This window comes from Heterodontus francisci, chromosome 25 (assembly GCF_036365525.1).
Source record: "Heterodontus francisci isolate sHetFra1 chromosome 25, sHetFra1.hap1, whole genome shotgun sequence".
Lineage (NCBI taxonomy): Eukaryota > Metazoa > Chordata > Chondrichthyes > Heterodontiformes > Heterodontidae > Heterodontus > Heterodontus francisci.
In genome coordinates this window covers 60,470,578-60,497,464 of record NC_090395.1, presented here as the reverse complement: position 1 = coordinate 60,497,464, position 26,887 = coordinate 60,470,578, and the positions used below count along the sequence as shown (strand labels likewise).

Sequence of the window (26,887 nt, the reverse complement as noted above, 5' to 3'; positions counted from 1 at the left end):
CACCTAAAACAGTCTCTGCTAGGGCTACACAAAGACCAAAGTGAGCTCACTATTCCCATAATGGAGAAAAGCAAAAAAAGACAAAGTCCCTATGGTCAATGCATCCTTATACCCATTGAGCAAGAGATGCCCAAAAACACTTGTCACTACTCGCTCACATATTACAACCAATTCCATAATCTTAATATTCTGGGCTCGATTCTGACATATGCTCCATCCAGGTCCAGAATTAGCCCTATTATCTGCTGCCAATTGTTTTCCTATAGGTCTGCAGAAGGCCAATTCAGTAAACAGAGGACTATTCAGAGTAGAGGACAACCATTTACAGTCAATAAAGAGGAATATAGTATCCATCATCTACTACCATAGGCAGAAATAGATGTAGATGGTTTGAGAGTGACCATACCAAAAAGTCTAAATGTAGTGCTCCAAACTCAAGAGTTTCCATTTACCCTGGTTAAAGTTTTGTTGTCACTTTTAAATGATCAGCATATACAGACCAGTACTGAGGTTTCAGAAAGGATACTGTATACACATTATGCTAATCCTATACATAATCTGCTTTCTCTATATGAAGCAGGCCTGGGTATCAATGCTTAGCAGGTTCCACGCATTAGCATGATTATGTTAAGATACAATTACAATGGCACACATAATTAGCGCAACATGCTTAACAGACCAAAAAGAGGAGTCAGGGAATCCAGTAGCAGAATGCAAGGCACGCAGATGTTTGGCTCTACATTGCTGTTGCATATCTGGTCAGTGATCCCTTCCAGGTATACAACCAATGACAAAAGTGCAAGTCAAAACAAAAAAAAAAAAAATTGCAGCTGCTGGAAATCTGAAATAAAAACGGGCCATACCGTCAACACTCAACAGGTCAGGCAGCATCTGTGGAAAAAAATAAACAGAGTTAACGTTTCAGGTCGATGACCTTACAACAGAACTGAGGAAAGGTCATCAAATCGAAGCGTCAACTCTATCCTGCTGAATGTTCCCAGCATTTATTTTTCATATTTTTAGTACAGAATTGTAAGTGACCAGCCAATGGTACTCCATTAAAGGTAAAAAGTATAAAGGGGGAGGGGATGCAAGGAGGAAAAAGGACTGTGCATTTTACAGCACCTTCTTCAGTTTCTCTGGATGTTGCAAAGTGCTTCACATAAAGATCAACTACTTTTCAAATGGTCACTGATGAAGCATTATTGGATTAAACTGAATTATTACACTAAAAATAAAGTATTCCATAATAATGTATGGGGAGAAAAGGACTCATGAAGGACAACAGAAACAAATAAATTTTCTAGAGTGGCATCTATTCAGATGCAAATACCTTTCCCTAATCCCCAGTGCAGAAAACACTTTTTTTTTACATATTTTCAAAATACATCCAAAACAGTAATTTCTTAAGACCCAATAAAGGGACATATGAGGATAAAGATTCCATCTATCATGGTCACAAAGAACTCTTGCACTCCATCAACCTTTCCTGATTACATTTATCTACATTCTTGAACAGTTGTTTACTTTTATAAGTGAAAAGCAAAAGGCTGAAAATGCTGGAATTTTGCAATGAACAGCAGTAAATGCTAGAAACAGAGCAGGTGGAAAGAACAGATAAAGTTAACATTTCAGGCATAGAATACTTCCATCAGAAATGGAAAACAAAAACATGAACAAGCACTTTCACAAAATAAGAAAAACTGAAGTGGAAGTACAAAAAACTAGCAATATGGAGCCAGCTCCAGTGGCCCAGGATCCTAGCAGAAGGAAAAAGATCGATCGGCATTAAGGATGCAGACTGCCCTGCCACAGCAGCATTCGGAGACAGAACTCACAAGTAACAACTCCTTTCTTCACCCACCATCCAGAAACACCAGCAAACCCATCCTATGCCACAAGCATTTGCTGAAGAGAACACTGGAGCTATAGTTAGGGTCTGACATTATTGAAGTCAGTATGAAGGCCAAAGGACTGCAAAGTGGTGAATATAAAACTATGATACGATTCCTCAACCTTACATTGAGCTTCAATGGAATAGTGCCAAAGACAGAGAGCGGGATGAAGAATTAAAGCACTTTACAGGTCATAGAATCATAGAAAGTTTACAGTTCAGGAAGAGGCCACTTTGCCCTTTGTGTCTGCACCGGCTGAAAAACAAGCCACAGCCTAATCCCACTTTTCAGTATTTGGCCCTTAGCCTTGCAGGTTATGCACTTAAGGTGCATATCCAGGCATCTTTTAAATGAGTGGAGGGTTTCTGCCTCTACTACCCTTACAAGCAGTGACTTCCAGACCCATTACCACCCCCTGGGTGAAACAACTTTTCCTCATCTCCCCTCTAACCCTTCGACCAATTACTTAAATCTATGCTCTCTAGTCACTGACCTCTCTGTTAAGGTAAACAGGCGTTTCCCATCGACTGTACCCAGGCCCCTCATAATTTTGTACATCTCAATCAAATCTCCCCTTAGTTTCCTCTGTTTCAAGAAGAACAACCCCAACCTATCCAATCTTTCCACATAGCTACATTTTTTCAGTCCTAGCAACAACCTCATTAATCTCCTCTGCACCCTCTCTAGTGCAATCACATCCTTTCTGTAATGAGGTGACCAGAACTGCACACAGTACTCAAGCTGTGGCCTAACGATTTATACAGTTCCAGCATAACCTCCCTGCTCTTAGATTCCATACCTTGGCTAATAATGAATGAAGAGTGCAGAAGGACATGCCAGGAGCAGCATCAGGCATACCTAAAAATGACATATCAGCCTGAAGCTGCAACACAGGACTACTTGCATGCCAAACAGCAGAAGCAGCATGCAATAGACAGGGCTAAGCAACCCCACAACTAACGGCTCAGATTTAAGCTCTGCAGTCCTGCCATATCCAGTCGTGAATGGTGGTGGACAATTAAACAACAGGAGGAGGAGGCTCCACAAATATCCCAAATCTCAACGATGGGGGAGCCCAACACACCAATGCAAAAGAAAAGGCTGATGCATTTGTATCCATCTTCAGCCAGAAATGCTGAGTGGATGATCCATCTCAGCCTCCTCCTGAGGTCCCCAGCATCCCGATTGCTAGTCTTCAGTCAGTCAATCAGATTCACTCCACGTGATATCAAGAAATGGCTGAATGCACCGGATACTGCAAAGGCCATGGGCCCCAACAACATTCCACAATACTACTTAAGACTTGTGCTCCAGAACTAGCCGCGCTCCTAGCCAAGCTGTTTCAGTACAGCTATAACACTGGCATTTACCCAGCAATGTGGAAAATTGCCCAAGTATGTCTTGTATATAAAAAGTAGGACAAATCGAACCTGGCCAATTACCACCTTATCAGTCTACAATCGATCAGCAAAGTGACGGAAGGTGTCGACAGTGCTATCAAGTGGCACTTGCCCAACAATAACCTGCGCACTGACACTCAGTTTGGGTTCCTTCAGAGCCACTCAGCTCCTGACCTCATTACAGCCTCGGTCCAAACAAAGACAAAAGAGCTGAACTCCAGGTGAGGTGAGAGTGACTGCCTGCCCTTGACATCAAGGCAGCATTTGGCCAGGTACAGCATCAAGGAGCCCTAGCAAAACTGGAGTCAATGGGAATCGGGGGAAAACTCTCCACTGGTTGGAGTCATACCTAGCACAAAGGAAGATGGTTGTGGATTGTTAGAGGTCAATCATCTCAGTCCCAGGACATCACCGCAGGTGTTCCTCAGGGTAGTATCCTCAGCCCACCCATCTTCAGCTGCTTCAATGGCCTTCCCTCCATCATAAGCTCAGAAGTGGGGATGTTCACTGATGATTGCACAAAGTTCAGCACCTTTCACAACTCCTCAAATAATGAAGCAGCCCATATCCAGATGAAGCAACACCTGGACAGATAACTGGAAAGTAGCATTCACGCCACACAAGTTCCAGGCAATGATCATCTCAAACAAGAGAGAATCTAACTATGTCCCCTTGATGTTCCATGGCATTACCATCACTGAATCCCCCACCATCATCCTGGGGCATTATCATGGACCAGAAACTGAACTGGACCAGACACACGAATACTGTGGCTACAAGAGCAGGTCAGAGGCTGGGAATTCTGCGGCATGTAACTCACCTCCTGACTCCCCAATGCCTGTCCACCATCTACAAGGCACAAATCAGGAGTGTGATGGAATACTCTCACTTGCCTAGATAAATACAGCTCCAACACGAGAAACATAACACGACCCAGGACAAAGCAGCCTGCTTGATTGGCACCCCATCCACCACCTTCAACATTCACACTTTTCACCACTGACACACAGTTGCAGCAGTGTGTACCATCTATAAGATGCACTGCACTAACCCACCAAGGTTCCTTTGACAGCACCTAGAAGGGCAAAGGCAGCAGATGCATGGGACCACCACCACCACCTGCAAGTTTCCCTCCAAGCCGCACACCATCCTGACTTGAAACTATAATCACCGTTCCTTCACTGTCGCTGGGTCAAAATCCTGGAACTCCCTAACACCACTGTGGGTGTACCTACACCCCAAAGACTGCAGCAGTTCAGGAAGGCAGCTCACCACCACCTTCTCAAAAGGCAATTAGGGATGGGCAATAAATGATGACCTAGCCAGCGATACCCACATCCCATGAACAGATAAAATAAAGGAAAAGGATTCCATATGTCTTCTCAACCAGCTTATCCATCTGTCCTGCTACATTCAGGGATTTGTGGACATTCACTCCAAGGTCTCTCACTTCCTCTACACCTCTCGGTATTCTCCCATTGTGTATTTCTTTGCCTGGTTTGACCTACCCAAATACATTACCTCACACTTCTCAGAGCTGAATTCTATTTGCCACTTTTCAGCCCACCTGACCAGTCCATTGATATCTTCCTGCAGTCTACAACTATCCTTCTCGTTATCAGCCACATGACCAATTTTTGTATCATCTGCAAACTTCTTGATTATGCCCCCTACATTTATGTCCAAATCATTACCACAAAAAGCAGGGGACATAGTACTGAGCCCTGCGTAATCAGCCTTCGAGCTGCAAAAACACCCGTCAACAATTACCCTTTGTTTCCTGCCACTGAGCCAATTTTGTATCCAGCTTGCGACATGTCCCTGGATCCCATGGACTTTTTTTTTTAAACCAGTCTGTCATGCGGGACCTTGTCAAAATCCTTGCTAAAATTCAGGTAGATCACATCAACCACACTACCCTCATCAATCCTCCTTGTTACTTCTTCAAAAAGTTCAATCAAGTTAGTCAGAAGCGATCTTCCCTTAAATCCATACTGAATATCCTTGATTAATCCGTGTCCTTCTAAGTGACAGTTTATCCTGTCTCTCAGAATTGATTCCAATAATTTGCTCACCCCTGAGGTTAGACTGACTGGCCTGTAGTTATCCGGTCTATCCCTCGCTCCCTTTTTAAACAAAGGTACAACGTTAGCAGTCCTCCGGCATTGTACTTCTCGTGAATGTGTTTTCCCCCCGGCTAAAAGGCCTATTTCTGTGCTGTGAATTGTATGTAATTTAATATCTTCCAGTTCTGTGAAGGTTCCATACCTGAAATATTAACTTGTCTCTTATCTCTACAGATGCTGATTAGTTTACTGTTTCTAGCAATTCTGCTCATGTTTGATTTCCAGCATGTACAGTTTTTTTCCTGCTGTGTGACTAGCAAATGCAGATCCATGCATTTTTTTGTTTCACTGTCTTTAGCCCTTCTTTCTATTGCCTCAAATAAACTCATTCTTAAATAGATTACATGTTACCCATCAGTACTACTTCTCCTCTTATCCCTTTTGATTCAATTAAAACATTTATCTTTCATTTCTGCAGTTCTGATGAAGGCCAGTGCACCTAAAACATTAACTGGCCTGATCTCTCCACAGCTGCTAAGTGACTTGCTAGCTTTCCAGTATTGGCTGCTTTTATATTTTTTTTTTCTACTTACCCTTTAGATTGACCACCTTTTCGAACTTCATAAAATATGATTTCAACAACATTAAATATTCCAGCAGAACGAATGGCAGCTACTAAGTCTTCACCAGTTGTCCACTGTAAGAAATTAGTATACAGTAATAGAATAGAACTGCTTTTCCATTGTTATGCTGACTTGTTTCTTTATTCATGCACATCTTTCTATGTTTAATTTACTTAAAACTACCTACCTTGCATGTCAAGGATCAGACCTGGCAATTTGCTTTTCTTTTAATTTCTATTGAAAGCAATACAAGATATAATCCTCAAAAGATTTAACAAACTAAAACAAGCAAATAGTCAAAACTGTCTGAAAAGAATGAAATGCACAGTGGCCCTCAGTGCCTCTCTTGGCATTCTTCCAAGGGCACATCAAGCTACGAGTTGCTACCTCCTTACAAACAGCAACCCCATTCTCCCCTCTCATTGATCTCCCTGCCCAGCACATACACTTGGGGCCATGTTCATCAAGCACCTTCCCTATCTCGCTTATCCCATCTAATATTGCCATCTTCAACACTGCTGAAGAAGCAATCATCTTTTGCATTTCCCTCAAGAATACCTACTCAGTCTCAAGCAAGATTCATCATTAATGACTTTATTGTGGATGACTGCACTGGCATGGCTTTGACTGAAACTTGGCTCATGGGTAGCAATACCTTGCCTCTTTCTGAGGCCACCCCACCTGGCTATACTTTCCACAAACTGTCTTGCCAAAACTGCCATAATATGACATTGTGCCCCTGATCATCGAGTCACATTGTTTGCTCCCCTTACTCCTGATACATTATTCTCTTTCAGCATCTCATTTCCCACTCCTTTCGCTTCTCTTAAAAAAAAAATTTCTGTTGTCTACTGCTCCCAAGCTTCACCTGAAGTTTCCCCCTCCTTTTATCCCAGCCAGCCTCCAGTCTGAGTAACTCCTTATCCTCAGGTGACTTCAACAGTTTCTCAGCTCCTTTCGCCTTCTCTCTTCTGAATTCACTTACCTCCCCCCATAGAAACTCTCTTACCCATACTCATAGCCAGCTCCTTGACAGCTCCCATGGCTTCTCTATTCCCATGATCGCCATCACAAGCAAGACCAGCTCTAATTATTTCCTTGTATCCCCATTTCCTTCCAACCCCACTTCCTTCGGTGTCTGCTCCTGGAGACAAAAAAAAGTCTTCAAAACTCCCAGCCACTTATCCTTTGGCCCATTTCTCACAATACTACTTTTGCCATTGATTTGAACAAGCACCCACTTATGTAAAACACTTGATGCCCTTACTCTCCCATCCTGGTCATATAGTCCTCACCTTCTCCCTCAAGCCCAGAGGTCACAAACTTAAGCATGTTAGGCACACACTGGTGTAGCCATCAATTCCAAATCTAGCTGAACTGCATCAAGGGTTATCGCGCTGCACTCTCCTCTGCCAAGCCTGTACACAAAATGTCAGTATCATCCTTTTAGATGAAAGGCAACCCAAGGCTTTTTTTCTCCACTACCAATTATCTCCTTAAAATGTTCTCCCCTCTCTCATCACCTCCAACAAGGGCAAGGAGCTCACATACTTCTTCATCACCAAGACTGAGACATTGGGCCAGACTTTTGACGTGCCAGTAGTGTGGCATTCATCGCTACTAGACAGCAAGGCCCGGCAATTTCCGGAATGTGCACAATGCGCTTATTCAAAGCCAACGGTAGGTCAACCAACGCTATTCCTGAGGGTTCACTACTTGAAACACCAATTAAGGAACCAGGGCAAATTTGGGATAATGTTAATTGCCCACTAATTATCCTTTTAAGTTTTACACTTGTATTTTCAGACGCAAGGGATCTACTGAATTCATAATTAATGAAGAGGCCCACAACATTTTAAAAAGTTAATGATTCCATTTTTAACATGAAGCCTTTTAAAAATCTTATAAATCTTGTAAAAAAGTCAAATCTTTGCCTTTTTAAGAATAATTTCAGACTTTATAGATAACATTTTTAAAAAATGATTTATCTGGTCAAAATTAAGAAAAGTTTACATTTGGAAGTTTATGCCAACTAAAATCTGTGATTTTTTCAATACCTTTTGGTCCATCTTTATAGTGCAATAAGTGCAATGACTGTCAACCATGCCCACAACTCCGTCTTTTTTGCCCAAGCCCATAATGCTGGGCGTCGCTGTAACCCAGGCTGGGAGGCAATCCTCCCTCAAGACAGCCAAAATTCTCACCACTGGAATCACAGTAGGTTCATGCAGAGATTTATTTGATGTCAGGAGCAAATGCAATTGCTGCACTGCTGACTGCAACATTCAGGTCCATCTGTTCAGCTACATCTTTCGCTTCCCATTGACCAGAAGGCCAAACCATGCCAACATTTAAAAAAAAATTCTCTCCCATTTGCCCTTTTGGTGTCTAAAGCTTATCCCATCCACGAGATCTACCTCATGCACTCTTGACCCCACTCTCACTAAACTGCTAACCACCCCACTTCCCTTCCTGGGCCGATGCTGGTTGACACTGTAGGTTGTTCTTTCTCCTCAGGTACTCTCTTTCAAAATTCCAATCAACTTCACCCCACCCCACCCCAACCAAAAAAAACCCTTCCTCGACTGCTCTGTCCTTGCAAACAGGCCTTAACCTGCTGACTGTACGCAATAGCCAATTTTTCTCCCTATGAAACTGGCAAGCTACAGCAGGATGTCCACTGGTGCCCACAGCTCACAAAGAGAATGTTAATGAGGCTTGAACTTGATTCCTAATTACTATGTTGGGCAAGTGCAATGCTGATATTGTGCCCATTTGATGGTCAACCTGAAAGTCTCTCTCTATTTTCAAAAGCTATCCCTTGAGGGTATCAATTTTTGTAAAGCAATTTTCCCATTTTATCCTTCAGTTTCTACCTACTCTTAAAATCTACCTTTACAACACTGCCATATCCAGCAATATTAAAATCAATACCACCTTTACTTTATAAACTAGAGGTTTTAGTATGCTGTAATCAGGCACCAATGTAAAGTCATTTGAATTATTCACAATTAGCTTTCTCACGATAAGAATAGTTGGCCACTGAACTGCCTGAAATATATAGTTTTCATATCAGTTCAGTAGGATGGGCACATTTAAGCTGATATTACATACTACCACACCAGTGTTGTCATATCAGAGACCAAAAGTAATGCTCACCCATGTCAGATTTCCAATGAACAGAATCCTGTCTTCATTAAGTGGTGCAACAATGTTATCCAGAATGCAACTTTTAGCTGAGGCTGTTTTAATTGGGATATCAATAGTTGGGACAATTATATTATTTGATGAGCACTGTGGCAGATCACAATTGTCCTTTTTAGGATTTAATCCATTATTTAAAGGCACCCCTATTATATCATTGACCAAATCGTCATATAGATCCATCTGGCGCTGATTTTCATTTTCCGGCTGCTGAGAAAGAAAACAGCACAATGGTGAGCACTTGTCATTTAATGTCTCAAGTCACAGGACAGTACTGCATATGACCATATTTAGAATGTTCTATAATAAAAAAAAAGGACCCCTATTGTTTCACCACTGCTGCTCTGTCTTTGTAAAAAAGTACTGGTCTATACTAATGCTTAAAATCATTCAGTGGCATTAACAGTGAGAAAAGCACACTTACAAGGATTTCTTTCAAAATTTCCCTGTAATTGTCAAATATTTTACCAACACACGTGTACACCTCAGCAGCATTACAGGGTGTCCTAAAATATGCCTGAAAAGATCAATAATGCAAGGCAAACTTTTCTCCAAAATTAAATGCATTTAAGTATAAATTAATCAAAATATAAACAAGTGAAAATTATTTTGTATACAATTATACTGGTGGCTGAACAAAGACTGCACTCCTGCAATCAGTATTTAATACTGAAAATAAGCAGACGTCAGAGGAGTACCACAATATATTAAAGTGATGAACATCTATTGTTGCACTTGCCAAGTCTCTAGCTTTAGTAGAATGTTTGATTGCTGACTGTCATACACAACTATATTTGTAAAAATTAGCACTTTAAAAAAAAAAGCAATTTGCTAGAGTTAAACAATGAGCATGAACAAATTGGCATGCTCTGCATATGGATGCATACCAAATTCAATTGGCAGACAAGCTTGTCCAATGGAGATCAACATAAAATTATCAAAGTTCATCTGTGATCCAAGATAGACAAATTTCAAACTATTTCAAGAACCACCAATTTTTACTAGTCAAATTCAATTTTATTTCATGGAATTGCTGGATTTTTTTTTTTAAAAAGGTGTCTCAGTAATTGGATTTTATATTACATCCATGTCTGCAGCCTTGATTAGTTCTCATGACCAAAATATCATATCAAATAGACACAACTTGAATTGTCAGTGACATGTGGTTGGTCAGCACAATTTATGTGCTAATTTCTTGATTTGTGGATTTATACTATTAAACAGGAAATGAACAACTTAGTAACTAAAATATTTTTCTTGTTAAATTATAACACCTAGTTAGAAATTGTCTCATATGATGGTTCAGAGCTTATTCTACACTTTGAAAGTTTAATAAATCTAATTGTGTGGATCATTCCACTATCCATTTTCCATAATATACTGTTTCCCAATATTATTAAATTAATATTTAAATAGTAAAATCATTTTGATTTATGGCAAATAACCATCATTGGACCTGATTAGTGAAAACAGATTTTTTTAGCATTAGGTGTAAATCTGCAACACAAGTCATATTTTAGTATCATTGTGAACTTATTATTTGCTTCTAACTGCAGTCATTAAGCTGTCAACATGGCAGTATTACATGGTGTATTACAAGAACACGTTAGGTTTGGATTAATTACGATTCTAATCCCGTCAACAGCAAATTGGGGCTAGTTACTCCATAAGCATTCTAAGATCTATTTTCTAGCTCTCAATTATGATATATCTGGTATGACACAAATTTACAAGGGCACTTTAGGTGAAATGTTGAATAGCTGATCATCCGCAATTATCCTTAACGTTATCTGCAAACAGAAAAAACAACAAACACGATTCTTCAAAATCACTACTGTATAAGCGGGTCAGGAATTCCGGGTCTCAATGCAAACAGTTTAGGCTTTACACCACCTGCCCCCTCCCATTTATTTATAGATGTTATTTTAATCTCAAACACGTTCAACACCCACTGAAACAGTGGATCCGAAGTAAACATTCCCGTGAAAACCCTTTTTCCACACCGGTTTCAAACAACGTCGCCACGGCCCCAATGTAAACGGAGCCTCGGCTCGCCGGCTTAAAGGGAAAAACGGATCGGTCTGGAGCAACAGGTAGCTTCCCGGCTGCTTTGTTCGGTTGCCCAACCCCAAAATACCTGCTCTGAGCCTTCATCCTCTTCACTATCCATATCCAACAATTCATGGACCGACAGGGCAGTCATGTTCGAGTGGACCGCCATTTTAAAACAGCCCATGGTGCTGAGCGGGGGCTACGTCGCCCCCGACGCGTTTCACGCAGCGTCTGCGCCTTGAGCATTTCGCCATTTTGTGAACGTTTGTGGGAGTAGCTGCAGACACTGACAACAAGCCCTGCCTCCCCATTCACCCATTTTGATTCAGCAATAATTTCTAAGCAGGAAAACAAAACAAAAAGGAAAACTGTAAATGCAGGAAACAAGAAATAAAAGCGCTGGAAGTAAATATCAGGTCAGTCTGAGAAAAAGACGGGTTATATTGTTCGAGTAGACACCCTTCATCAAACCTAAAGCCTGAAACAAAAAAGCCCTTTTTAAAAAAATGTTAAAAAAGAGAAAAGGGAAGAGAATTAACACACACAAATCATAGAAACGGACATCCATAATATGGTCTGTAGATGGCTATCATATGATGTAAAAAGCGAGATAATGCAAAAACAAGGGAATGTACAGATGACAGAAACACTAGAGGTCCACACAAACAGAACGTGAGAAATTAAAGGAACAATAGAAAGAAAACCACAAACTGAAAAGTGCACATTCTCAAATTAAAACACACATTATAAGTGATAATGATACACCTATGCCAGATTCAGTCATAAGAGAAAAAAATTAAAGGCCAGACTGTACAGACTCAAATGTCTGCCAGTACACTACGTAAGAACATAAGAAATAGAAGCAGGTGTAGACCACACAGCCCGTCGAGCCTGCCCCACGATTCAATGCTCATAGCTGATCTTGGGCTTCAAATCCACTTTCCCATATCCTTGATTCCCTGAGAAACCAAAAACATGTCTATCCCAGCCTTAAATATATTCTCTAGAGTAGAGAATTCCAAAGATTCACAACCCTTTGAAAAAATGTCTCCTCATTTCAGTCCTAAATGATCTGCCCCTTATCCGGAGACTGTGCCCCCATGTTTTAGATTCCCCAGCCAGCAGAAACAACTACCTTGGCCCTTCAGAATCTTGTAAATTTCAATGAGATCACCTTTCATTCTTCTAAACGCCAGAGAATATAGGCCCAATTTACTCAGCCTCTCATCCCAGGGACCAATCTAGAGAAACTTCGCTGTACTGCCTCCAAAGCAAGTATATCCTTCCTTAAATATGGAAACCAAAACTGCACACAGTATTCCAGCTATGGTCTCACCAAAGGCCCGCAGAATTGCGGAAAGATTTATTTATTCTTGTACTCCAATCCCCTTGTAGGCCAACATGCTATTTGCCTTCCTGCATGCTAACTTTCTATGTTCCTGTATTTGCCTACCCAAGTGTCTCTGAACAATATTTACAGATTTACACCTTTTCAAAAATATTCTGCTCTTGAAGTCTCACAACCAGAGAATAACCTCACACTTTTCCACATTATATTCCATCTTCCACATTGTTGCCCACTCATTTAACCTGTCCAAATTGCTTTGCAGCCTGTGTCCTCCTCACAGCTCTAATTTCCGCCTACCTTTGTATCACCAGCAAACTTAGACACATTACTCTGTCTCTTCGTCTCAGTCATTAATATAGATTGGAAATAGCTGAAGCCCCAGCACTGATCCTTGCAGCATTCCACTAGTCACAGCCTGCGAACTTGAAAATACCTTATTTTGCCAACTCTGCTTCCTGTCCGTTAACCAATCCTCTATCCATGCTAATATATTACCCCCAATTCCATGAACCCTTATCTTGCCTATAACTTTTTGTGTGGCACCTTATCAAATGCCCTTTGGAAATCCAGATATACAATATCTACTGGTTCCCCTTTAAGTACTCTACTAGTTATATCCTCAAAAAACTGAAATAAATTCATCAAACATAAAACCATGTTGACTTTGGCTGATTATACTATGATTTTCTAAGTGCATTGTTAAGACTTCCTTAATAATCGATTCCAGCACTTTCCCGACGACATGTCAGAAAACTGGTCTGTAGTTCCCTATTTTCTCTCCCTCCTTTCTTGAATAGCGGTGTTACATTTTGCTAACTTCCAACTTGCTGGGATCAATCAGAATCCAGGGAATTTTGGAAAATCATAGCCAGTACATCCACTATCTCTGCAGCTATCTCTTTCAGAACCCTAGGATGTAGGCCATCAGGTCCTGGGAATTTGTTGGACTTTAGTCCCTTAAGTTTCTCCAATACCTTTTCTCTACTTATATTAATTACCTTAATTTCTTCACTCTTTTTAGCCCCTAGGTTACCCTCTATATTGCTGGTATGCAACTTGTGTCTTCAATTGTGAAAACAGACACAAAGTATTTGTTTAATGTCTCTGCATTTCCTCATTCTCCATAAAAGTTTCACCTGTCTCTAATGGTGATTAGATCTAAGCCACTGTTCTGACAATGGATCTTCACCACAAATGTCAATGTGTCTCTCCTCCCCCTGGACACAAACACACCCTTACTACACCACAAGTACTCACTAATATGAAGAAAATGAAGTTTATACCTATTTCTCTATATTATTGCAACCTTGCTAAGATGTTTACCTGTCAGTCTTCCATTTTGATGATGGGCACACAACTGAAATGTTGTAAGACTCTTGAATTTTCTCTTTACAAGTGTTCCTATGTATTTCCAGCACTCTTTGTCTTTATTTAAGAAAGGAAATTTGTTATTCAACAACCCGTTTATGTCAACAAATGTGCTCTAAATAAGGAAACTCAGTACAGTACTTCGTTGGCCAAGAAATTGCTGAAGCGAGACATCTCACAGCATGCGCTGTGCATTAGATATTTTTACCTCACCCTTCAGATCATATTTTTGCCCTGCAAATTACTAAAATTCTGAATTAATAATGGGATGTCAGTGGGTCATCTGGAATCTCGTGCAAGTCAGGTCCAGTGGTTTATCTCCTTAACCAATTAAATCTAAGGATAGAGAAAAAAACAGAGCAAACTACAGAAAAGGAATCAAATTAGATACGGTAAGATAATAAAGAGAGGGAAAAGAAAAGAGTAGATTAAAGGAGAGAGATAGATAGACAGAAAGGAAAAATAATTTAGAAAAAAAAATCTCTGGGAACAATTTACTACCTGCAGGCATGAGACTCCAGTTTCCTTCTTCCCTTTCTGGATCTCCGAGGTTGAGTGGCATGTCAGGGCCATAAATCACATCATTAACAGAGTCCTTACGATACGAATTACCAGCCTTAACTGGCTCTGGTGAGATTGATTCATATTAGTGGCTCAAATCCAGACATTTCATGAAACACAATTAACTTTAAAGGGAAGGCTCATGGCAAGACAGTAATTTTTTTCAGTTTTGTTGAAGCTAATTGTCCAGCAACTTGTGGCGAATTGGAACTCATGGTGTATTTATTCTTCATCACAAATTGCTGGGTTATTTATGCACTAATAATGGCAGTTTCCTTGAACTACTTTTCCAGCAATTTCTGGGTCATTTGGTTTCCCATCAAATGTGCTTCTTCAACTACTGCATCTTTAAAACTACAGTGTTATTTGCAGTTTTCAGAATTACATATTGAGCATTTTTTCTTTAGTTTAAGCAAGGGCATTGCCAAGCATTCTTTCTACATTCAAATCTTTTAGATATTTATTCCCTGAGGAGTAAATTCATAAGCTTACATCAGCTGATATGTTACTGTAAGGTACCTGGGCAAATGTTGTTGCTCTACACATTAATGATCTTCTCATTGGCAGGCCCTGCCATAGCTAGTAACTGAAGATACTGCTTTATTCCAGGAGCAAATTCTGTACTCTTATCTCCCTCCATATACCCCTCCTGTTTACCCTCTGTGATGGAATCTGCAGTTTTGAGGTACCAGTGGGGGAACATGTGCAGGCTGGTGTCTGAAGAGATGACTTGTCAAATGTTAAGTGCACTGACTCTGGTTTCAAAACTTATTTATTTGAGACTGACCCTAACAAAGGGAAACAGAAACTGAAACTAAAATTTCAGGTTTCTGGGGAAACAAAAACTGGTTGGAATTTGATTAAAAGGACACAGCCATCTAAGCTCAGATCACACAGGAGTGGAGTACAGGTAAGATGAACAAAGTGAAGGCTGGTTCTAGGAGCTGGCAATAGGTAGATGCGAGTTGTTGCAGCTGTTAAGGTAATACTGATAGATCCATGCCATCAAGACTGTTGTGAGCAGAGCTAAGGAGATTTTGGAGTAGTGTGCCTTTTGGTGGAGTTCGGGTTGAAGGGGAACTGCTGTCGGAAGAGAATTGTTAGCTGCATCTTGGAAGAAAGGAGCTGGAGATCTAACTGGGGAAGTTCAGAACTTTTAAGAACATTGTGGCTGTAACTGGTGCCATGTGTGCTGAATGGACTGCCAGAAAAAGCGTGAGATCTATCTTTATTTTATCTTAAGGTTAATGTGTAATTTGTAATATATATTGACCATGATCCGTCTGTTAATTCATGTTTAATTTGTATTGATTTTGATTTGATTGTAGAATAAAAGTTATAAAAGTGTGTTACGACCAGGTGAGAAAAGGGAATAGGGATCCCTCTCAGCTTTCATCTGGTCTTACCGTAACCAGGTTTAATTTTAAACCCACTGTTTTTCTTTGAGCTCCTCCTTAGTGAATCCTTGTTCACCAATTTCCAATTATAAGGCAAAGAAACTAGCCAAACAGGTTTTCTTAGGTTTAAAGAAAAAAGGTTGAACTTTATTAAACTTAAACTCTAATTCGATTTATTTATTTGTTTAGAGATACAGCACTGAAACAGGCCCTTCGGCCCACCGAGTCTGTGCTGACCAACAACCACCCATTTATACTAACCCTACAGTAATCCCATATTCCCTACCACCTACCTACACTAGGGGCAATTTACAATGGCCAATTTACCTGTCAACCTGCAAGTCTTTGGCTGTGGGAGGAAACCGGAGCACCCGACGAAAACCCACGCGGTCACAGGGAGAACTTGCAAACTCCACAGGCAGTACCCAGAATCAAACCCGGGTCCCTGGAGCTGTGAGGCTGCGGTGCTAACCACTGCACCGCCCTTTTACGCCTATGGATACGGGACGCGCCCACGCTAGCATGCATACGCAATACATACATGCAGATAGAGGCAGAAAAGAGCAGAAGAAATAAAGTGGAAAAGTTTGAGGCAATATCTGAAGATGGTTTTGGTTACTGTTCTTCGAGCTCGCTGTAGAGTCCTTGATTGTAGGTAGGTCTTGCATTTCATTGGGGCCCAGTATTCTTCTTAAACCTTGTTCACTGTAGGAGACTTTTCTCTCTTGAAGTTCATCTGTCCTCAGTGGGTCCAGCAGCTTGTGAGAAAGAGATGGGAGTAGACAGGAGAGGTCTTTTCACTCCAGGAGCAAACAGTCTTTCCGAGTTCAAAAACTCTGTTGCTAGTTCAAAAAACCCTGGACCAGCCAGTTAATCATGTGACCAGCTGGTTTAACCAGTCCTGGCTTTTGTGGATTGTATCACCATAGCAGTCTCTGGAATGCTCTTCCTTACACCTTCAATGTCTGGTGATCAAAATCCATTATGAGTTGAATGTGTCAGGGAATGGTCCTTTTGTCTCCACAAGCACTGTCTGTTCGTATGCAAATGTTTTTCAGCTAAGTGTCTGACAGCCCCTGTAACAGGCCTTCTCTTCCCAGCAAGTTTAAAATCAATGTTCATATGACAAAATTAACATGCCTCATTCTCAGCAGGTGGGGGCCTGCATGACAAGTGAAATTTTGTCCACTTTTTTTTTTAAATTGGGGTCATTCGCTAAATTTGGTTCTTTTGGTTTGATCTCCACAGGGATCATAACAAAATCGGGCATTAGTGCGGGATTGATCCAAATTAGGCTGTGTAATAGGTTCACTGGAATTTTCCAGAATTTAAACAAACCAGATTTCATTTATTTTTGCTGTATTAGTGAGAAATCAACATGATTACCTTTGATGCTCAGGCCTTTGTGGAGAAAGAGGATTTATCTCTTAGTGCCTTGGAACGGGTGACAAAAGATAATTTGAAGGCTCTAGCAGGGAACGTAAGGTTCAGCTTAAAATTAGGGGCTAGGAAGAGAGTTATTTGAAGAATTGGCTCCTCACTTGAAGCTTGAGGAAGAAAAGGATGTTTCTGCTGGTGTTCAAGTCAAACGAGCCAAAATTGAATTAGTAAAAGAGAGGATGAAATTGGAAAGAGGAGAAAGAGAAATGTGAAAACTTGAAATAGAGAAAAATGTATTTGAAAGAGAAAGGGAGAATTTAGAATTGGAAAGGGAAAAGCAGTCCATGAATGTGCATTGGAGGTGAAAGCTGAGGATGACCCAGTGCAAACTCCTCGTCGTTTTAATTTGGCAAAGAATATTCGCTTGGTACTTAAATTTAGTGAGGAGGGAGTAGAAATGTACTTCGTGTCATTTGAGAAAATTGCCACAAATCTGAATTTGGCCTAAATCATCTTGGACAATGCTTGTACAGAGTGTTTTTGTAGGGAAAGCTTTGGAGGTGTACTCATCTCTTTCAGAAGAGCACTCATGGGACTATGACAAAGTAAAGACTGCAGTTCTCAGTGCCTCTGAGTTGGTACCAGAGGACTGCAGACTGAAATGTAAAAAGGAAACCGGGCCAGACATATGTGGAATTTGCTAGAAAGAAGGAAATGTTATTTGATAGGTGATATAGAAGGATGATGGTTGCACAAGACTTTCAGCACCTTAGGGAAGTGATTCTGATGGAAGAATCCAAAAATAGTGACCCTTCGGGAATAAGGTCCTACCTAGAAGAACATAAAGTTCATAAAATAAAGAAAGCCATAGTAGTGGCAGATGATTCTGAATTGGTTCACAAGAACAGTAGTCACAGGCCCTAATTGGGAAACTTTCAGAGGAATTGGAGAGATAGGAAGTATGATCTTGAAAAGAGATCGGGTTCTACAATCATAGAATCATTACAGCACAGAAGGCGGCCCGAAGGAACAATTCATGTCCTGAAACTCCCCCACCCTTTCCCCACAACCCTACACATTACTTCTGTTCAGATATTTAAAATATTTAGAAAATATAGAAAAATTTATGGCACGTCAAGAAAACCTGCTATGCCAAATGAGGATTTTTAATTCATTGGTTGGAAACCTACATTAAGCTTTTAATGAAAACAAAAGAGCTAGAATCCTACCATTAACTTTTAAAAGCCACGATGGCCATCGAAATTTGCATCTGCAATACGTCACATTCCAGGACGTTGAATTGGAGACACATATCTAACAAGAAGCCCAGCCAGGACAATGCTTTAGCTACGTAGATTATCCAGATCACCCTTGTTAGCGGGACACTCAGAGCCATCTTGAGGCATTAATGAGTGAAGATGTCCCTTCAGGGTAAACACTCACATGCCACCTGAGAGGGGCTTTGGGTTTTAGACATTGGACCTCTTTAAAATAGAGGAGATTGAAAGAACCATGTGACCATCTCCCCAGGCTGTGTAATACTTGGAGTTTTGTTACACACAGCAGACAAGCTACTGAGACCTTGAAGCAGATAGGCTTCATGCACTAACCAGGCAGAACCCCAATGGGACTGTGTGTGTGTGTGTGTGTGTGTGTCTCTCTCTCTTCCTCCAGATTAGATCACAAGTTTAAAAACCATCTGTGACTGTGGACCATCCAAGCCTACAGATTGCTATAGACTTTTAAAAGCCCAGGGGAAGAAAGCCACCTACAATTCTGTCTCCAAGAAAATCCTGAGCCAGGTGGGCCAGCCACAAAGCGCACTGCTACTAGCCAAAGACTTCAAGATCCCAATTTCAGCTGGAAGACAACGGAATCACCCAACCCCACAGACTGTGTATTAATTTTTACTTTTTCTGGACTCTAATCCAAACCAAATTATTTCTTATCACTCCGTACTCCATTTGTCTTTATGATTCTTCTGTGCTTGTGTGTAGCATAATTTTATTACTTTATCTAGATTGGGTTTAGTTTTTTTTTTAAGTACAGTAAACTCATCTCTTTCTTGCTTAAACTCAATAAAACCTGTCCAATTGATTTACGATCACAACAAAGGTAAAAGGTAAAACACTCACTGGAGCACAACCACTGTTTAAAAAAGAATAAAACCTGTTGCGGTCAAACAAGAGGAAGGACAAAAAGTGGAGCCTTGCGACTCCTCCTCACCTGATCATAACACACAGGAGGCAACTCAGCTGAGTCCTCAGCTGAATCCCATGTTGTAGCACTCGGTCTGTATCCATGCAGGTTACGGGACTTCAGATGCATATCCAGACACTTATTAAATGGGTTGAGTGTTTCTGCCTCCACTCCCCTTTCAGGCAGGGAGTTCCAGACTCCAACCACCCTCTGGCTGAAAAAACCTTTCCTCACCTTCCCTCTAACTCTTCTACCAATCACTTTAAATCTATGCCCCCTAGTCACTGACCCCTCTGCTAAAGGAAATAGGTCCTTCCCATCCACTCTTTCCAGGCCCCTCACAACCGTCTACACCGCAATCAAATCTCCCCTCACCCTCCTCTGCTCCAAGGAAGATAGTCCCAGCCTATCCAATCTTTCTTCACAGCTGTAATTTTCCAGTCCTGGCAACATCCTCGTAATCTGCACTGCACCCTCTCTAGGGCAATTTCTTTCTGTAATGAGGTGACCAGACCTGCACGCAGTACTCAAGTTGTGGCCTAACTGGTGTTTTATATAGCTCCAGCATAACCTCCCTGCTCTTAGATTCTATGCCTTGTCTAATAAAGGAAAGGATTCCATATGCCTTCTTAATTACCATATCAATTTGTCTTGCTATCTTCAGGAATCTGTGGACATGTACTCCAAGTTCCCTCACTTCCTCTACACCTCTCAGTATCCTTCCATTTCTTGTTTAATCCTTTGCCTGTTTGACCTCCCCAAATGCACCACCTCACACTTCTCAATTTGCCACTTTTCTGCCCACATGACCAGTCCATTGATATCTTCCTGCAGTTTACAGCTTCCCTCCTCAATATCAACCGCACGGATAATTTTTGTGTCTGCAAACCTTTTGATCATGCCTCCTTAATTCCAAATCATTTATACCACAAAAAGCAGGAGACATAGTACTGAGCCCTGCAGAACCCCATTGGAAACAGCCTTCCAATTGCAAAAACACCCAACAGCCATTACCCTTTGTTTCCTGCCACTGAGCCAATTTTGTATCCAGCTTGCTACATTTCCCTGGATCCCAAGGGTTTTTATTTTTTTTAACCAGTCTACCATGTGGGAGCATGTTAAAAGCCTTTCTAAAATCCACGTAGACCACATAAACCGCACTACCCTCATCAATCTTCCTTGTTACATTCTCAAAAATTTAAATCCAGTTGGTCAGACACGATCTTAACAAATCCATGCTGACTATCCTCGATTACTCCATACATTTATAAGTGACAGTTTATCCTGTGTCTCAGAATTGATTCCAATAATTTGCCCACTACTGAGGTTAGACTGACTGGCCTGTAGTTATTCGGTCTATCCCTCGCTCCATTTTTAAACAAAAGTACAATGTTAGCAGTCCTCCGATCCTGCATCCAGTGAGGATTGAAAAATGTTCAGAGCATCCGCTACTTCCTACCTGGCTTCTTTTAACAGTCTGGGGGTACATTTCATTTGGCCCTGATGATTTATCCACTTTCAAAGATACTAATCCCCTTAATACTTCCTCTCTCCCTACGTTTATCACATCCAATATTTCACAATCCTCCTCAACTACAATGTCTGCATCATTCCCCTCTTTTGTGAAGGCAGACACAAAGTCTTCATTAAGAACCATGCAGACACCTTCTGCTTCAACACATAGGTTACCTTTTTGGTATTTTATAGGTCCCGCTCTTTCCTTCGTTATCCTCTTACTCTTAATGCATTGATAAAACATCTTTGGGTTCTCCTTGATTTTACTTGCCAATATTCTTTCATGCCCTCTCTTTGCTTTCCTAATTTCCTTTTTGATTTCACCCCCACACTTTCTATATTTCTCTTAGTTTTCTGCAGTATTGAGTTCTCAGTATCTGAATGGTGTCTGTTCTCTGGTTCTATTGAGAAAGATGGCAAAGGTAAAGACACAGACATTCCTCAGGTTAGGAAAAGAGAAAGTCTGGAGGACAAGTTTGGTTCAAGGGGACCGACATCCTACTTTTGTCATAAAAAAGGACATGTGAAGGCTGAGTGTTGGAAGTGCATCGTATTTGTACAGTCAAATGGTGTCCCTCCTGGAAATACTGACCTAGCAGGTAATGTTCATGACAAGTGGGTAGTTTCTCCCATGTTCACTAAAGTTTTCATTTTGGGGGTGAAATATCATCACTTTTGTCTGGTATGGCAGGCAAGTAAATTGTTGTCCTTAGAGATACAGGGACCACACAGTCACTGATATTGGCAGGTGACACAAATTTCCCCTGGTAGTTCACTAAATGCAAAGGTGTTAATTCAGGGTATTGGTGGAAATTATTTACCTATTCCTTACATAGGGTCGACATCGTCACTGGGCTTGTTACCATTGGTCATGCCTAGTTCGCCTTTTGAAAGTGTGGATATTTTGCTAGCAAATGACTTGGCTGGGGACAAGGTATTGATGTCTCCAGACACCTCGGGGGAAGCCAGTTGGGACTGCTGAAACTGAGGTTTTGCAGGAAGAATTTCCCGGATTGTGTTGTGACTAGATCCCAGGCTCAGAGGTTTAAACAAGATGAGATGGATTCAGTTGTTGTGGAGGACAGTTCAGATGTTCTGTTGGCTGAAACCTTTTTCAAGGATTTGGATGGGGATGATGATGTTAAAGGCTCCAAGGCTAACAACGGTGAATTGTTTTGCAAATCTTGCTTGGTTGAGGCATAACAGGCAGACCCTAACTTGAGGAGCTTATCTCAGACACCGTGCTCTGAGGTACAGGCTGAAAAGGTCACGAGTGTTATATCAAGAATGACATTTTAACGAGGAAGTGGAGACCACCCCCAAGGCCCGCTGATGAGGTATGGGCTATAGTCCATCAAATTGTTATCCCTTCTTGTAGAGCATGGCTACCCGACCCGAACCCGATGGGACCCGACGACGTGTCAGATTTGGTTCGGGTCGCTCTTCCAGGTCCGGCATTTGGGCTCGGGTCAGGTACACTATCACCACCTCCAGTAAGTAGCTCCAACGTTGATGTACTTTTTGGATTAGAAAGTTTGTTTAGTTACAGTTTTTTTAAGCTTGGTGCAGATAAGTAACAAAGTGAAAAACGGAAGATAGGTTAACTGACGGTCGGGTCGGGTGCGGGAAAAAAATGAAAGGACTCGGGCCGGGTCGGATGTGATGCTGTCAGGCTCGGGTCGTGTTTCATTTGCAGACCTGAGCCGGCCTTTACCTCCTTGCTACTGCAGTGAAACTTTGAGAATTGCCCATGAGATTCCAGTCACAGGTCATTTGTTATTCGGAAGACTCAGTCTCGGGTAATGGCACATTTTTACTGGCTGAAGTTGCATAAGGATGTGGCTGACTTTTCTAAGACATGCCACACAGATAGTTGGGAAGCCACAGCCTTCGATTAAATAGAGATATTGGTGTTAACGGGGCTGGTTTAATGAACCATTTAGTAGGATTCTTATGGATTGTGTTGCACCCTTGCCTAACACCAAGTCGGGTCATATGTATTTCCTGACCATCATTGATTTGTACACTCCATTTCCAAAGGCAGTACCATTCAAGAAGATCACAGCAAAAATTGTGACTGAGGAGTTGGTCCAGTTTTTCACTAGATATGGATTGCCAAAAGAAATTCAGTCAGGTGTATTTCAGGAGGTCATGTGTAATTTAGAAGTGAAGCTTATCACCTGCAGTCCCAAGGTATCACCAAACCCTAAAGAGTATGATTAGGGCCTGTTGTCTTGAGTACCCCCAGAATTGGGATAAAGGGATATCATTCTTGTTATTTGCGACTAGGGACACATCCAATGAGTCTACTGGTTTCAGTCCCTTCGAATTGGTTTATGGGCATGAGTAGGGCCCTACGAAATTTATGGTCAAATTTTACAAATTTCAGTGATGGCATTTTAAGAATTCTGAATTTTAAGATTTCACATAATTAAATCGTAAATTTCATGGTGTCACAACAAACCATGAAAACGATCTATTTAAAACAAAAAAAGACAAGGGAAGATTTTGGTTTCAAATGGCATTTATTGTATACTCAAAAACTATTGTAAAAAGCTGACTATAAACAGGTCATATTCTTTACTCACTGTAGTCAGTGGTTGAATATGAGCATGAAGCAACCTGCAACTGTCTCTTTCTTCATTTCCTGTCTCCGTGCTGTGAACACCTGTCTGTGTTTAGACTCAGCTCTCTGCGCATCCGGAAATTGTTGGAATTGTCAAACAGCATCGTGCTAGCCTTAGGTGGGGGATTCTGCATTCCAGAGTTCCAAAACTGCAGCACAGGCAAAGTACAATCTGCTTCTTTTGCAATGCTTTTATAAGCAGGACTCTCCAACCTACAGTTGTCAAAGCCAGGAATCACATCCAACGAGTTTAAATCCACCATCAACAGGTGCATTTGTGCAGGGTCAAAGATATGCACAGCTTTTAGGAACACTGCAGAAGGTTGTTGAAACCTTGGAGCTGCTTTTTCTTCACCACTTGACTCTTCCCCTTAGCAGTAATACTGTTTGAGCTTCTTTTCCATGCAAGAAAACACCTATTGAGCATCAGAGAGTTATTCGTTTAACCGCTTCAGCCTAGAACATCCATTATTTTATTGTAAGCTTTGTAGATTGTGACATGTCGAGATTCAAACCAAATGATTAAATCCATCAGTCGTGTAGCATTCTTGGCAACAAATTGAACCTCATTAAGCTGAGAATTGTTTAGAAGGGTTACACGGTCTTAAGACCAGACTTTTTTGGTGTTATTACAACCAAGGCGGGAGGAGTGCACTGTTAATTCAATCCCACTTTTCCACAAGTCACAACATATATTTAAATTTTCCCACTTACCGAAACCATCAGATACTTTACTTTTTCCCCCAGAATAAAGCAGACCAACCAGGTTTCTTTAATAAACAAAATTATCCATTTATTATAAACCAAGTCTGAACCAATAATAAAGTAAACATACATGCAAATTGAAATATTAAAGCCCCTAATTTATCCTAGCCCTCACGTACACACACACACAGTTCTGATGAAAGGTCACCTACCTGAAACGTTAACTCTGCTTCTTTCTCCACAGATGCTGCCGGACCTGCTGAGTATTTCCAGCACTTTATTTTTATTTCACATACATACACAACCGGTTAACTGGGAACAAAAGGATTTTTGTTTACAGCTGTTACAAAGAAATAGAAGAAATTTAAAGAAAACACCTAGGTTGAAAAGAAGGTATGGAAGCAAGTCCTTTGTCTTGGTGAGGTGTCCCAAAAGTGAATAGGCAGCTGTTAATGGAATCTTCCTAGGACAGTTCTTTCCAGGCAAGGTGATCATCAGTCTGGGTAGGCTTCCAAAAGATGCAGCACAGAAAGCTCCAGACAGACTTTACAGCAGGAAGCAGCAACAATCTTTTTAGGTCTTATAGCAGCAATAGAGCACTAAAGGTTTCTTCAAATACAGGAGGAAATAGTAAAACTTGATGCAGCATTTCTTTAAAGATGCAGGGACTCTTCAAAGAGAGAAAGATATCAGCTGTTTTCTCCTGGCAGGCACATAGCAACTCCTTCCTACTGTTTTTCAGGCCAAACACGAACTGGATTTTTTTTAAACAATTCAATTTGAAACTAACTTTTTCCAGAAAAAAGTCCTGTGACAACCATGAATCTTGGACTTGTCATTCCCTTGCAAACATCCTTTCAGAGTCACAAGCACAACTCCTGCTGGGTCATTTACAAACAGTTGCTTTCCAATAAGACTGGTTTACTAGCCAACCTTCTGTTGATCTTCCCATTTTATTTTTTAAAAACACAAAGTTCAGCAATCTCCAGATGAATCAATGTCCAGAATTCAACTATAAGTTCTTTAAAACATGTTTTACAAAAAAAAAACAGAGCAATCCCGTAACAGTGTCAGTGTGAGCTATTCTAAGATGAAGTCTGAGTAGGATTTCAGGTGAGCTGCATGATACTGTACTACCCAAAACCAAGAATTCCAGCATGTAATTACTGGATTTGGCGGACTTTGTTCCCCGATTTCAGCCACATTTGTAATCTGCTGTCTGTATGGAAGCTTGAGGCTAGGGCAGTGTTTGAAGATCTTTCTAATTTTTAATGTAGCTCATCAGTTTGTCGACTTTACCAAACTCGCTTTTCCATAGCTCACAGAGAAAATAAATTATCTGTGCATTACATGTAATATGGACATTAGGTATTACACCTTGGAGCACAGATTTGAAAGATTTTGCTATGCAAATGCATTGTCACTAATAAAAGCACACATTTTGTTGAAATCTGCACCATATTTTGAGATGGTTCTGATTATTGCTTGGGAAACTGTAGTGTAATTTAACAGCTTCTAAGTGGACGCAGTCTGCGAGCACTGTTGTTAGCTTTCCTGACGGTACATCTTCCACCTTACCAGACATTAAATCAAACAAAACATGCAGCACATAGTTGTCTTGCTCATCGGTGGACTCATCACAAATAATTGCAAAAGACTCAGATGCGTTAATCTTAGACTTCATGTCCTCACATGTATAGCAAAAACTTCGGTAAGTAGGCCTGTCGGAGTTTATTTGCACTTGGCAAACAACCACCATTTTGGACATTTTGTTGAATGAATATCCACAGCTTTGGGTGATCAAGATTTTCCAGTGGTGTGTTGGCGCCTGCAAAAGCATCCACAAGTTCCATTGTTATAAATTGACGATTTTCTGAGCTCTCTGTCGACTTCTTAAACAGAGATGGAATTGTTTTTTTGCACGTTCATTGTCCAGCAGTACGGTGTTAGATGCTCTTTCTCCTGAGATGTCTTTCGGACTCTAAGTGGCGCTAAACCATTGTCCGCCATGTGTGATCAAATGAAACACCGCAGTTTGTACAAAATAGTATTCCATCATCAGAAGGCACAATTTGGATTCCAAATTATTTCACTTGACGTGCTGCAGTAACGGTTGTGGCCATTTTTGATTTGCTCAATCTGGCATTCTCACTTGTCTGCTAACAATTGGGACTGCTTCTCTCAAAACTGCACCAGAAGCCCTCCCTCATCTATCAATCAGCAAGGTGAGCCTTATGTCAATCAATAAAACGGACGACGTTCGCAACATGCCCAGCAATCTGCGAGTTCGGCCTTGTGTTAATCAATAAAATGGGCAAAGTTCACAAGATGGCCAAGTTCACGGTCCATGACACATTTTTCACTGCAGTGAATTTGGTAAGGCCCTAGACATGAGGTTAGGGGTCCCCTTAAACTCATTAAGGAGAGATTTTTGGCACAGGAGAGGAAACTACCCTTTTTGATTATGTGTCAAAGTTCCAAGAAAGACACTCAATTGTGCAGTTGCCAGAGAACATCTCAAGGCTTCTCAGCATGTCATGAAAGCACA

General features: G+C 41.0%; 2 protein-coding genes across 4 annotated transcripts in view; one reads left to right on the top strand and one right to left on the bottom strand.

Annotated features, from left to right (window-relative positions):
* LOC137383913 (cleavage and polyadenylation specificity factor subunit 7-like) overlaps positions 1-11,513 on the bottom strand; it is a 124,561-nt gene extending 113,048 nt beyond the window's left edge. The window contains exons 1-3 of one of the 3 annotated variants that reach the window (XM_068057300.1): positions 11,326-11,513; positions 9,144-9,395; positions 5,955-6,058 (exon numbers count right to left, since the gene is read on the bottom strand). In XM_068057300.1, the coding sequence (XP_067913401.1) occupies positions 5,955-6,058; positions 9,144-9,395; positions 11,326-11,424 (455 nt within the window). In that variant the 5' untranslated portion in view covers positions 11,425-11,513. Of the gene's footprint in view, positions 1-5,954; positions 6,059-9,143; positions 9,399-11,325 lie in introns of all 3 variants that reach the window. The other 2 variants (XM_068057299.1, XM_068057298.1) reach the window with 2 other exon arrangements.
* A 26-nt stretch (positions 11,514-11,539) lies between these two features.
* LOC137384028 (acidic mammalian chitinase-like) overlaps positions 11,540-26,887 on the top strand; it is an 80,092-nt gene continuing 64,744 nt past the window's right edge. Inside the window, exon 1 of the mRNA XM_068057592.1 lies at positions 11,540-11,656. The gene's annotated coding sequence lies outside the window, so the exon portion shown is untranslated. The remainder of the gene's footprint in view (positions 11,657-26,887) is intronic.